The sequence below is a fragment of the Elgaria multicarinata genome, chromosome 9, assembly GCF_023053635.1.
Source record: "Elgaria multicarinata webbii isolate HBS135686 ecotype San Diego chromosome 9, rElgMul1.1.pri, whole genome shotgun sequence".
Classification (NCBI taxonomy): Eukaryota; Metazoa; Chordata; class Lepidosauria; order Squamata; family Anguidae; genus Elgaria; species Elgaria multicarinata.
The window spans coordinates 39,607,369-39,620,895 of NC_086179.1; the positions used below are offsets into that span (position 1 = coordinate 39,607,369).

The window sequence follows — 13,527 nt, forward strand, 5'->3', positions numbered from 1 at the left end:
ATTGCGCGGAGCAGAGAAAAGCTGTGGAACAGGCTACACACTCGCGGAGACTGTGGGAAAAATTGGATTAAAGGGGTAGGCTATATCCTGGTGCCAGGATGAGTTGATCCCTCCCAGAGCCCGGGATCCCCCTGTGCATCATCTGGACGCACAAGGGCGATCCCAGGTATCATGATATAGGTATCAGGATCCCGGGATATAGCCTGGTCTAGCAAAGGCCTAAGTCTCCATTCCAAATTAAACCTTCTTGTTTGCCCTACACATAAGAACTTAACTATCCTGCCCAGGAAACCACATGACCTATCTTCAGGAATAATTGTGAGCTTGCTTGCCAAAAAGTACGAAAAAACAACAAGACTAATGTAAGAGCATGCCACCAATGACTCCTGTAGCCCCTTTCCCTTCTGTGCCTCTATATTTGGTCCATTGTGCTAAACATAGAAGCTTTTAAAGTTTACATTCTTAACCTCCCCAGGCTAATTAGGTCGGAGGGCAGGATTTTAGTAGCTGCAGAAAGCATGCAAATTGAGCAATAAGGAAACCCATAATTCATGACATCTTAACAAAATGGCAAGAGTTGCGTAGATGCCAATCTGGGGGTGATATGAAGAATGCATTTCTGGGAAGTGATTATTTTTCTTAAAGAACTGAGAAATAAGAACTAAACAACGGCATTTTCCTTTTCTTTAGGACATTCAATTCCTGCACATCCACCTTGTTGTTAAATGCTATGCAAATATGAAGCAGCAGCTATTCTCTTTTGCTTTGTAGCTGCCCTGTTTTGCCAAATTTAAAGCCCATTGATACCCACCACCTGTTTTGCAGGTGTAGTGAAAAAGAGAGCCTTTGCCAGGTGCTGTTGAAAGGTGAACTTGAGGCTTGTGAAGGAACACTTTTCATGCTAATTAATTCTGCTTGTGAAGCATCTACCAGTATTAATCTCCTTTGACCAACATGGCTAATTAATTATCTTAAGTGTTTGTAAACAGATTTCCTACATACTCTTTCTCCACCTGTTGTATGCTGACCTCTTTGATGATGTGCTTCTTCGGTAGTAGAGACAGAGACAAAAAATAAATAAATAGCAGAGATGCTTCTTACTAGAAATAGAGTCTCCGCTAGGGATAATGAAACATAACATGAGTGACTGAACAGAGGGCCTAGTTGAGTCAGCTGGTGAATCAATTTGCTTAGGGTGCTTTCGCATGATTTTTTAAAAACATGTTTGTTTGTTTTTATGTATCAGCACCTCCTGAAAAATATTGGACTAAAATATTGAACTAAAAACATAGACAGAACTAGGATGAATGAAGGCATCTGGACATGTGTTCAATTGTTCACAAAACTAGATTTAGTGGATTGGTGCAAGACAAGAAAAAGAAAATTGAACTAATTTTGGGAATGATTCAACACATGTCCGGATGCCTTCACTCACCCCAGTTCAGACCATATTCTGAATATTTTGGGGGAGGTGCTAAATTGTGATGTAGACATGTTGATCAGTTAGAAGACCAGTTCAACATGGGGAAATCCCCCAAACAAGTCAACTTTTTTTTTTTTACTTCAACACATATAAATGGTTGTGGGAATCTACCCCCAAGATCTTTCATCTGTGTGTTCTTTTGGGGGCTGCCTGTAGTTCCAGGTCCATCCTGGAAGCTGTTCTATTGCCTTTCACTAGTGACAGTGTTGCCTAATGGGCCCCCTCATAGGCTGGCAGTGGAAGAGGCAATGTAGATAACAGGCTCCAACACACAAAAATAATGCTTGATTTTATTTTGTAGATCAGCGTTCCCCAACCTGAAGCCCTCCGGATGCTTTGGACTATAACTCCAATTAGCCCCAGCCAACATGGCCAATAGTCCAGGATGATGGGAGCTGAACTACAACACATCTGGAGGGCACCAAGTTGGGGAAGGCTGGTGAGAATACACTTTCAAAGAGCTCTGAGGGGCTTACACAATTACATTTTTGATTTGCAACATGTTTGGAGCATGTTCAATAGTATAGGAACCCACAGTAATGGCTGCTGAATGAACAATATTAGGCCATGCAGGAGGCACAGTCTTTGGATGGAGAGCATGTATGTGATGCTCCCAGAGTTCATGGTGTAGAATCTGCAACTGTTGTCATTACATACATGATTGCACTCATGTACGACAAATGTTTGTGTCATTCAGATGTTTCAGGGCTATTTTTTTTAAAAAAAATCAGAAATAGTAAAAGTAGTCTTCATGGGATGTCTTTGCATGAGAATCAGGAGGAAACATGGCGAAATGGCTATATATCAGTGCAGGAATATTTGGTCAATATGTCGCTAAATAGGAGATTTGGGGAGAGGATTACAATGGGAAATTTCATAGAGCTGCACAGGGATCTACCACTTGGAAGGTAGGTTGGCACGGCATGAAAGCAAAGGCTGCAATAAATTTGTAGCAGCTCCAAATCTGTAGAGAATTCTGAAACTCCTTACTTTGCTTTGCTTTTTTATTATTTTAAGATTGGAAGCTTCACATTTTAATAGTCTTGTCAATGGAAATGTGACTTTTAATTCTGCTAGCAGTAGCACCATCATTGTAATACATTGGTTTGCACCTCTGAGATGCATATCCTATTAAATATTACTCAGTTCTTTCTTTCTTCACATCCTGCCCCCCAAAATTTCTGATCTTTCCCCTATATCAGATTCAACTTGCTGTCATTCAGGAACACGTGTTTAAAAAGCATCACTTATGCACACTCATACCTGTGCAAATGCACGAACTCAAATACAAAAAAGCGTCCTATCTTTCCATCCAGTTTTCTGGAGCCAGTGTTTTTAATAGACTACCCATAGCCTGCATTTATAGACTCAAAGCTGCACTTAGCTCTATGCCTGTTAGAAGCGCTAAAGCTGTTCATTTAAGCCTGAAAGCACAAGATTTTAACAAGTTTCTGTGAAGGGAGGAAGGGGGTGATCCAAGCTCCCTGCAGTACAGGAAGGGACGAAACAATTACTAAGAAAGACTGCTGCTACCATCCCTTACGTCTTCAGGCCCAGCTGTCAGCTCGTTGGGAGTCTCTCATGGAGAAGGGCATCCTAAGATAATCCAAAATGTATCTTTCATTGATCATTGATTTCTTCCTAGTATTAGTGAACAGTACTCAGTAGAGGCTTGGGTTGCATCTAGATATTGGAAAAGACTGGCAATTTCCCGAGGCCTATGTTTCTCCCCCATTCTGCTATCACAGAAATTCTTGCTGTGAAATTTGGCACAGAAAAAATACGTTATTACAGTAGTTAACAGTGTGATAAGTGCTAACAGGAGGGGAGTAAGGCAAACATCTGGCAGCCAGTTTCCATGTCAGTTTTGCACAGGATTCCCTTTTGCAGAGGCTACAAAACGTGATTCTTGCTACCACTCTCTCCCTCATCCCCATCTTTTCCTTCCCATGTTATTTCTATTTCCCTATCAAACTCAGTTTGCTCCAGCCAAAGTCAGAGCAGGTCCCCAGCTGATGAGGCTACGTGGTGGCTCTAATTTTGGTGGGGCTTTGAATCCATTCTGGGTTTCAGTCAGAACCAGTCATAGCTGTAAAGTAACTATCCAAGGCATGTAACACTAACCCCAAAATATGCTCAGCACCTTGAATAGCTCTGTCAGAGTTCTGACTGGTTCTGACTGAAACCCAGATTGGATTCACAGCCCCACCGAAATCAGAGCCACCAGCCTCCACTGCTAAACACAACTTTTTTTAGGAGCAGGAGATCAGCATCTGACATCAGACTGAGATTTGGGCAAGTTTCCATGGTCATCATACCGTCTTGGATAGGGACAACTCTTATTTATTTATTTTATTTATTTATTTAAAGGTCTTTTTTTATCCTGCTCCTCAGCGCCCCTGCAAATTTAAAAATCCCGGAGCAACTTGCAATCAATCAGCAAAAAAGCAGGCTTACAATCTAAAAAGACACGACACACAAGGAAAGGGGGATAGGAAGGGAAGAAGAAGAAAAAATAAGCAGGCTGTCAGCAGGGCTGGTGAAATGGCCCTGCTTCCCCACCCATCTCTAGGGTGGGGGAGGTATTCCAACTGAAATAGGCCCTGGGATTCCCTTTGCCTGTTCCTGCTTCCCTTGCTGCTTCTTTCCCACAGGGCAGTTGGTGTCAGTTGGCCCTGGGGGGGAGTCCAGTTGGAGCAGGCCGGATGTCCCCTTTGCTTGCTCCTGCCTCCCTTGATCCTTTCCACCCGAGCACCTAGGAACTAATGTAGGTTCTCTATCTGCATGCGCCCTTGCACACTCTTCCCTTAGCCCAAGCAAAGGAAGGCAATTTTATTCCTTCCTCATACTACCCCCTCAGTTGGCCTCATAGTCTCCCATTCCCACTCCAGAGCTGATTTTATTTCTCCTCTTTTTCTCTCACTTTCCACGGACAACACTGTTGTAAATACTCCTCAGTGCATCCCCTCCCCTTCTTTTTGTCAGCATTCCCCCCTGTCTGATTTCTTTCATACCTGCTCCTTTGGCCACCTGCTTCTCTTCTTCTCTGGCATGGCCAAATCTTGATTTTTATTTCAAGGCCACCTGTTCTAGACCAGCTCCCAAATTTGCAGAAAAGGAAAGCTGTGATCCCACATAGTTGGCTTTTGTGATTGTGCTCTGAGATCTTGCTGATAGCCTGACTGACCTTATAATTTGGTTTTCTGTCACATTCTGGACAGACAGAAGCCCATGTTGCAGAGGCACCAGCTCAGGTGGCTGAGGCTGAGCTCATGCTTGGCGTGTGATGTTTGCACAGGTGCTGAAGGAATAGGGGGGCAGCTTTGTTTCTCATGCTGTGGGTTTGTAACTTCTCAGAAAGTTGGGGGAGAAATTTTGTAGTTGTTTTCTTCTGCATACCTGTTTTCCCTATTGAAAACTATAAATGGATGAGGGTGGTGCTAAGTGGGATGGTCTAGTCTACACTCATTACAGCTAGGCTGAGAACAAAAGAGTGGAAGGCAGACTCTGAATCAAGAGTGTGCATGTCCTACTTTTATCTCTAGCCTTCAGGCCTCATGGGAAGTGGGGAACCATTGGTTTACTTAGGGTGCAATCCTATGCATGTCTGGACAAAAAAAAAAAAAAACTCCTAAAACTCCCAGCTTCCCTCTAGCCAGCCATGGTGTCTGGGACATGCTGGGAACTGTAGGACCTTTTTGTGACTAAACAATCATAGGCTCGCACCCTTAATCATTTATTTAAAGGGGGAATTCTGAGGTTTACTTTCTCTTCTGAATAATGATAGTGGCTGCTTAGGAGAAAGTCGGTGCCACCTACAGCATTTTTGGTAATACCTATGGGGCTGACCTAACTCCACAGAATATTCAAGACCTCCATTGATATAAAATCACACACCCTTTGCGACTATGTAAGAAGGTCACCAATGCCGTCAAGTGACCTTTTTGTTCCTTGAAATAACTTGTTCTCTGATCCCACATTGGATTTTCTTTTTTAAAAAATAAAATAAAATTCAAATTAGGGTTTTAAAGGAACAATAAATGTTTAATGATGGAACTCAAATTCAGAACACCAGAAAGTCCTTGATTCTACTGAAGTAACCTCTGACACCTAAATAGGTTTAGTGATTCTGAAACATTAGATGTAATACAAGGCCAGAAGGCAGGTATAGAGTGAGCAACCAAAGTTCATGCTTGTCTTCCACCCATACTGCCCCTTGCTGTCAGATTGCCTTGACCAAGCCCCTGTGGGTGGAAGGTGAGGGAAACAAATGCTCCAAAAAACAGGGGAGTTTGTTTTATATCCATGCAGCCTGTGTCTTCTTAGCTCTTAACTGCTAACCAACATGGTAATTAGTGTCAGTGGTGATGGGGAAGAATTGTGTACAAAGGCAAGACTTTTGATGTCTGAAAGCATCGTAGATGGATATGCTGGAGTTTCTGCGGGCAATATCACACCTTTGGGGAGCATCAGTCCTGATTATGTCACCTTGTGAATGGATCAGAACCAATTTCAAAGAAATAACTCTTGTCAAATATACAAAAGCATAGTACTGATTGAATGAAGAGAACCCCACCATGTCAAGTTCACATTTACCCAGGAACTCTGAGTATTAATGGAAGATGGGGTTTTACCATTTCATGCGTCATTGCTCAAAAATAAGCTTATGGTTCAAAAATGTTGATTGGTTCAAAATATAGCTGTGCAAATTCTAACTGTAGTGTGCATCTTGGATCACATTATTCTGATATTATGCCACCTACATTGGTTTACCCATTTGTTTGTGGGCTGAATTCAAGGTGCTGGTTTTCACCTTTTAAAATCCTGAATGGCCTACGACTAGAGTCTCTCAAGAAATGAGATATACTTCCAAGTCCTCTTGGTGTCAGATGTGTGGAGGGTGGCCACAAGAGACAGAGTCTTTTCTGTTGTGGCACCCGTGTGACTGATGTTTGTTTGGCCCCATTACTGCTTGTCTTTGAATGGACAGCTAATACTTTTCTGTTTCAGAGAGCTTTTTTTTGGATGTTCCTTCTTAATTAAGATCTAACTACTGCTGTTTTATTTTGGATTAGGGATTGGCGGGTAGTTTTTAGAGTAGTACTAGTATATTGGATTATTGTTTTTGATTGTATGTTTTTTGCTGGATTATTATTAGCTGCCTTGAGTTGCAATGATAGAAAAGGAGGGTGCAAATGCTAGTAATAAACAAGCAAACAACAATGCTGGTAATAAACAAGTGCAATCTTATACATGTCTCCTCAGAAGTAAACCCAACTGAGTTTAATGGGACATCCTCCGAAGTAAGTGTGGACAGGATTGCAGCATACATATCTGGCTCTAGCCACTACTTTCCTGCATTTCTACATGGTTTATTTGTGAGTTGTCATTTGAGAGGATGGTTTTAATATTGATATCTTTCTGTGTTTTTGTATTGCTTCAGGTGGGATGGTGGAAGGACAAGCGCCTCAAGATGAAGTATTATGTCTGGCCTCGTTCTGAGCTGTACCCTAACAGTGAAGAACGTGAGGATGACCATCTTAGCATAGTGACCCTAGAAGAAGCGCCATTTGTTATTGTGGAAAATGTGGACCCGCTAAGTGGTACCTGCATGAGGAACACTGTCCCGTGCCAAAAACGAATTGTGACAGAGTAGGTGCCAACAGGACTTTTCTCCAGCTGGTTCCTCTTAGCATGTTTCTCCCTGATACTCAATACTGGAAAAACCCAGTGGCTTGTCTCAGGCTAGCCATGATGCCACTTGCACCAGAACAAGGTTCAGATTAACTTGACCTGCTCTGCTCCTCAACTTTAAGTACACCAAGCGGGCTTTTTAAGAAGGGATACAGCAGGGAAGGAAAGAGAGAAGCTGGGGGTTACAAGGGTTTTTTTTTCATCCATTCTAAATTCTAGATCAAAATGTTTGTTGGAAATGAGTGCTTTTGTCTAAAAAGAGAACAAGAAAAATCACAAGAGTATATTTTCTATATTTCTGCTTTTAATGTTCAGTTTCTGCTAACTGAGAATGCTATGTAAAGTTCGAGTTCGGAAGAACCAAACCTGGGAAATTTTTCAAGAATCATATGGAATTTCTCAACATTAAGGGGAAAAAATCATATTTTGAGACTGCTGCATGGTGGAAATCGTGTGTTGTTTTTTTTAAAAAAAAATTAATGTATTTTTTACTAGTTCTGCTTAATCATCTTTTATTGTGATTGTTTAGGAACAAGACGGATGAGGACACTGCCTATATCAAGAAATGTTGCAAAGGGTTTTGTATTGATATTCTCAAGAAAATCTCCAAGTTTGTGAAGTTCACTTATGACCTTTACTTGGTAACCAATGGTAAACATGGGAAAAAGGTCAATGGAACGTGGAATGGAATGATAGGCGAGGTGAGTCATGAAAGGCTGTACTTTTACTGACAGGCTTACCAGCAGCTTGAATAAGAATCTGTTTTTATTGGTGGTTGATTCTTGTCCTTAAGGCAAAAAATTAACTGAATCAGACTTTCCAAATTGCATATCAACTTTGAATTTTGCTACTTGGAAAAAATTGTCATATTTGATTTCTCATCAAACACCTTTGTTAGGTTACATGATACTTTACATAAAGGTAAAATGTAAACATTTTAAAAAACAAATGGAGGAATTGTGCTGGAAGGGGGAGGTAGATGAAGTAAGGCTATCTTATGTTGCTTGTGATACATTTATCCCCAAATTATTTCTTATACATGCACTCAGAAATGAAGGCCACATTTGTCTACTGAGATTGCCCCTCTTTATCCTAATGTATATAGCACATTCACTTAATCTATAAATCCCATGCGTACTTTACACTGAAAATGACCACAAATTAAAGGGGCAAATTCAGGGACTGAGTTACCTTGTTCAAACAAGGCTCTAAATTTTCTGGTGAAATGGTAAACAAGTGTAGTCCCTCCTGGATTTTTCTTTCTTTCAGTGATCTGACCTTCTATTCGGTCTGTTGCGATATGATGTAAAATAATTCCTTGACAATATACGTCTCCTTTCACTCCTCCTATTTCACACTGCATCACCTCACTCCTCCTTTCTCTTTGCTTCCAGTTCTCATCCCAAATGTGTTGTCACTGTATTTTGCCGTTGTGGCCTCCCTCTTGCTTTTAAAACTCTGCTGTAAACTGGAAACTCTTTGTATGCCATATTCTCCTTTCTTTGATATATCAGGCACTTCTCACAGATATAAGTACCTATGAATGTGTGGCTATATTTTGCTGCATGTATGCCTTCACACAGTAAGCCACACTGTAGTGAACATAAGATTAACCACACTTTAACATATCTGAAACCATCCCTTATTCTTAAAGAATTTCCATGTCCTTCCACTACCAATATGGGAACTAGAGTACAGAACATTAAGATGTTGAACAGAGTAATTGATTGGAGTCTTCTTTTCCTTTCTCCTTACCTCAGGTGGTTGCCAAACGTGCCTACATGGCGGTGGGATCTCTCACCATAAATGCGGAGCGTTCAGAAGTGGTAGATTTTTCTGTACCCTTCATTGAGACAGGAATCAGTGTAATGGTGTCACGAAGCAATGGGACTGTCTCACCTTCTGCCTTCTTAGGTAAAAGGCTTCTTTTGAGGCACAGTGCAGGGACAAATATTTCATCAAAAGCTGCTACTGTATGTGTTCTTCTTTTTCAAATTAGCAGACAAACAACTCACACATAAGTAAGCTTACACACAGGATCCAGATGTGAGAATGAGAATAATAACAACAATGTTAGAAACCTTAGAAACATAAGTCTAAGGTTACAGAACTAGCTATTTCTAGTGTTTGATGAAGTTCAAATACATCTCTTCCACTTTCCTGCTGCCTTTGCCTCTGCAAGCCTGGGGTGACCTGTTAGGATGATTTGTCAGGGTTGCCAATTCTTTTACTGGCCGCAGAAGCATGACATGCAGACATTTAACAGAGAAAGCTTTTTCTATCACTTTGGCTTGTATCCAAGAACTGTGAGTGGAGTCATAGAATCATAGACTTGGAAGGGGTCATTTAGGCCCTCAAGTCCAACCTCCCTGCTCAGTGCAAGAATCCAGTTTAAAGCTTCTCTGAGAGATGGCTGTCTGGTCTCTACTTGAATACCTCCAGTGATGGAGAGCCCACCACCTCCCTCCTCAGTTTGTTTCGGGGATGGCCCTAGCATTAGGCGGAATGAGGTGGCTGCCTCAGGCAGCAGTCGCTGGGGGCTGGGGAGCAGCATCAGGGTGTTAAGAGGACAGGGTTGTGTGTGCCGTGTGGCTTGCCTGCTGCCCTCAGGTGCAGTGGGAGATGTTGTCCAATTGGAGTAAGGTTCATTGGCCCACCTATTCAGCTTCTGTTCATGGAAATGGGAGGGGGTGCCATCTTGCCCTTCACCTCTGGCACCAAAATGTCTTGGGCTGCCCCTGGTGGGTTTACTTATTTTTGCAATTTGTATGCCACTTTTTGGCAAAGCGTACAAAGCAGAATGCAATAAAACATGAAAGTAAAAACACATAACTGATTCCATAAAAACAGGGCAGCAACAGAGAAATCACAACACCAAAGAAGCCAGATAATAATCCCTAAAACTGGTACAAATTCCTTCATAGTGAAAGTCTGTGTCAGTATTGTGAGCTTCAGTATCCTCTGGAAAAGTGTAAGGGCAGGGGCTAGGTTGCCCCCCTGGGGGAGGCAGCTTCAGAATTGTGGTGCAACATCCAAGAAGGCTCTGTCCTGCATATCCACCACTGTACTTCACACAATGGTGGGACACAGAGCAAGGCCCCCATCAGCAGCTTGGCAACAGCAGCTCATCACTTTCCCAAAGGCAGCCCTGCTAGAGCACATTGCAATAGTCTAAATGGGATCTGACCGAGGGATGTGCGACAATGGCCAGATATGCCTACTCTGGGAAATGGGGCAGAATAAATTATGAAAATTAGTGAAAAGTTAGAAGAAAACATAACAGAAAGCACAATGGTTTAGTTTGTGTGATTTATTCAGGTCACAGAATTTTATTTTTCTTGGTGCAGAACTTGGATTACATTTCTGCAGAATTGTACATATATAGTTAAAAAGTGTATATGTAGCCCCCCTCTAGGCTTTCATCCACACATCTGGGTTCCAGTTCCAGAAGGTGTAATTTGATGTCCATGCCTGATAGGTGGTTTCCATGTTGGGGTAGGTTGGAAAGGTTCCTCTGCAATAATTATCTGCCTTTTCCTATTCAGAACCATTCAGTGCTGACGTGTGGGTGATGATGTTTGTAATGCTGCTTATCATCTCTGCGGTGGCTGTCTTTGTCTTTGAGTACTTCAGCCCTGTGGGATACAACAGGTGTCTAGCTGATGGCAGAGGTAAGGAGATACGCCTTTCACCAGGCAATCATTATGGTCCCTCTTGTTCATCTTGGCTTTTCAGGCAGTGAGATAGCTTATTCTGCTTATGTGCACATGTCAGCCATTTACATGGCTGTACCAGTTCTCTCATTGGCCACCCACCACATAGCAGCATCTGATTGGTTCAGCTTGCTGCTAAACAAAGTTAGTAAAGAAAATACTTTAATTGAAAATGGCACCCCCATGCCAGCCAGCTTCCACAGCACTTTCTTTTGGCAGTGGTACAGCCTTTTTTTAAAAAAAGGACTAGGCTAGGCTGGCTGGCAGGGAGAAGTTGGCTAGGGGGACCATCCTCCTCCTGAATGTGCCGTACTGGAACCCCCTGAAACCTGGTGGCACCTCTGGGCTCACAATACAGAGTCTTTCATTTTCTAGCTGATCTGAAACTAGCAGTCCAAACCTATGCATGTTTACTTGGAATTTCTCCAAATTAAATGTGCTCCTGTCAAATTGAAATATTAATTCACTTGGACAAGTATTGAGATTTGAATTGGAATGCAGCAAATATGCAATGTTTTGCAAATTTTGTCATGCATATGAATTTTAGCTCTAATTTCTAGAATTAGAATTGCAACCCTTGATTAGTTTTCCTGCTTGGGTTCTGCTTGCCTTGGATTTTCTTGGCTGAATAACTGGAAAGTTATATGATGATGATGATGATGATTATATTACAATGCTATCAATGTAATATTGCATTAATCTATCTCTCATTACACTAATTACATTAATGGAATTATCTCTTTTCATAGATTTACCCAAAGTACCTAATGGAGAACCTCTGTGCATTAACCTCTTACAAATTAATTCACATCCAGATTGCAGTGTGTGTGTCAGAAAGAGGGCAGGAATAAGAAAGGCCCACCATCTAGAGGTGCCTGAAGGAGTCACTTTTTGGTGGTGGTGGGAGAATCAGAGCTGAAAAGATGAGCCGTCTGCCCTGTCATACTCTACTACCCCTTAGTAGAGATGACATTAAATTTACCCCCATTAAATTAATGTCGCCCATTAATTTAAAAACGTATCTGCTTGCCAAGGCGAGGGAAAGTTAAGGTTTAAGCATTGATTTTCCCAGGATGAGGGGGGTAGAGAGAAAGTTGGAGCAGCGAGAGGGGAACAGAAAGTGAAGGGTGCCAAGCTGTGTGCTGTGTTTGACTAGATGATTTATGAGCCGAGGGCCAAAGGCAAATGCAGAACATATATCATATGAACAGAGCTTGGATGCTGGTAAGCTACTAGTACTCTCTCCTTAGCTTCATTAAGCTGTGAAATCCCCCACCCCCACCGCCCAGTCCTTCTGGTTTACCTACAGGCTGATAACGTTAAAATACTTGAACTGAAATATTTCTGAGAATCTTTTTACCCGCTTGCCCATTTGGCCTTGAGCAGATTTATGTCACCAAGTTTCTGAGGCCTGAAGAAAAGAGATTTGTAATGGAAATTTAGTCAGAGCCTTCTGTATAGCCATGCCGAAGGGAGCTGTTGTCCATGAACTGTGGACGGCATACATGGGCCAATGCGCAGATCTAAGGCGATGTATGCAGAGTTGTAAATATTAATGCAGACATTCACACCAAGATTCTCTGTATACCCACAGTGAAATAGATGCTTTTAGGACAGGTAGCAGAATAGATGTGACTGGTAAATAGCCTGGATGGATTGGGAAAAACTGGATCCTATATCTAAAATGGCAACAAGATAGCTTATTGTGAGAACCATGCATTGCACAAGGCCAATGTGAATATGAGAGTGTGTTTTTCTTGATAGCAAATGCTAAATTTAAGATGCCTTTTAAGTCCCTTGAGTAGTTATTTAAAGGAATATGCTCCTTACTCCCATTCACTTTTAACATGCAGTTCGGCAGCTATGGCTACAATTTCCTCAAAAACATTTGCTCCATGGTATTTGACAGGGTTATCTCAGAACAAAATGTTCTAGGGATCTAAAAATCCTCTCCTGCTACTTTGAGAACTTCATGTTAGGCATTATAAGAAAAGGAATTGAGAATAAAATGGCCAGTATCATACTGCCCTTATACAAATCTATGGTGCGACCACACTTAGAATACTGTGACAGTTCTGGTCACGACACATAAAAAAGGATATTATAGAGCTGGAAAAAGTGCAGAAAAGGGCAACTAAAATGATTAAGGGGCTGGAACATCTCCCCTATGAGGCAAGATTACATCAACTGGGATTGTTTAGCTTGGAAAAAAGGAGGCTAGAGGTGTACAAAATTATGCATGGTATGGAGAATGTGGATAGGGAGACATTTTTCTCTCTCTCTCAAAATACTTGAACCTGGGGTCATCCCATGAAGCTGGTTGGTGAGAGATCCAGGACAAATAAAAGGAAGTACTTCTTCGCACAGTACATAATTAAATTATGGAACTCACTACCACAAGATGTAGTTATAGCCACCAATTTGGAGGGCTTTAAAGGGGAGTTGGATAAATTCCTGGAGGCAAAGGCTATCAATGGCTACTAGCCCTGATGGTTGTGTGCTATCTCCAGTATTCGAGGCAGTAAGCCTGTGTGCACCAGTTGCTGGGGAACATGGGTGGGAGGGTGCTATTGCAGCATGTCCTGCCTTGTTAGTCCCTGGCCAATGGCTGGTTGGCCACTGTGTGAACAGAGTGCT

General features: G+C 41.9%; 1 protein-coding gene across 1 annotated transcript in view; it reads left to right on the forward strand.

The window, feature by feature from the left end:
- Positions 1 to 13,527, forward strand: part of GRIN2B (glutamate ionotropic receptor NMDA type subunit 2B) — a 251,713-nt gene that overhangs the window by 197,518 nt on the left and 40,668 nt on the right. The window contains exons 4-7 of the mRNA XM_063134659.1: positions 6,927 to 7,135; positions 7,707 to 7,878; positions 8,938 to 9,091; positions 10,723 to 10,848. Coding sequence (XP_062990729.1) covers positions 6,927 to 7,135; positions 7,707 to 7,878; positions 8,938 to 9,091; positions 10,723 to 10,848 — 661 coding nt within the window. The remainder of the gene's footprint in view (positions 1 to 6,926; positions 7,136 to 7,706; positions 7,879 to 8,937; positions 9,092 to 10,722; positions 10,849 to 13,527) is intronic.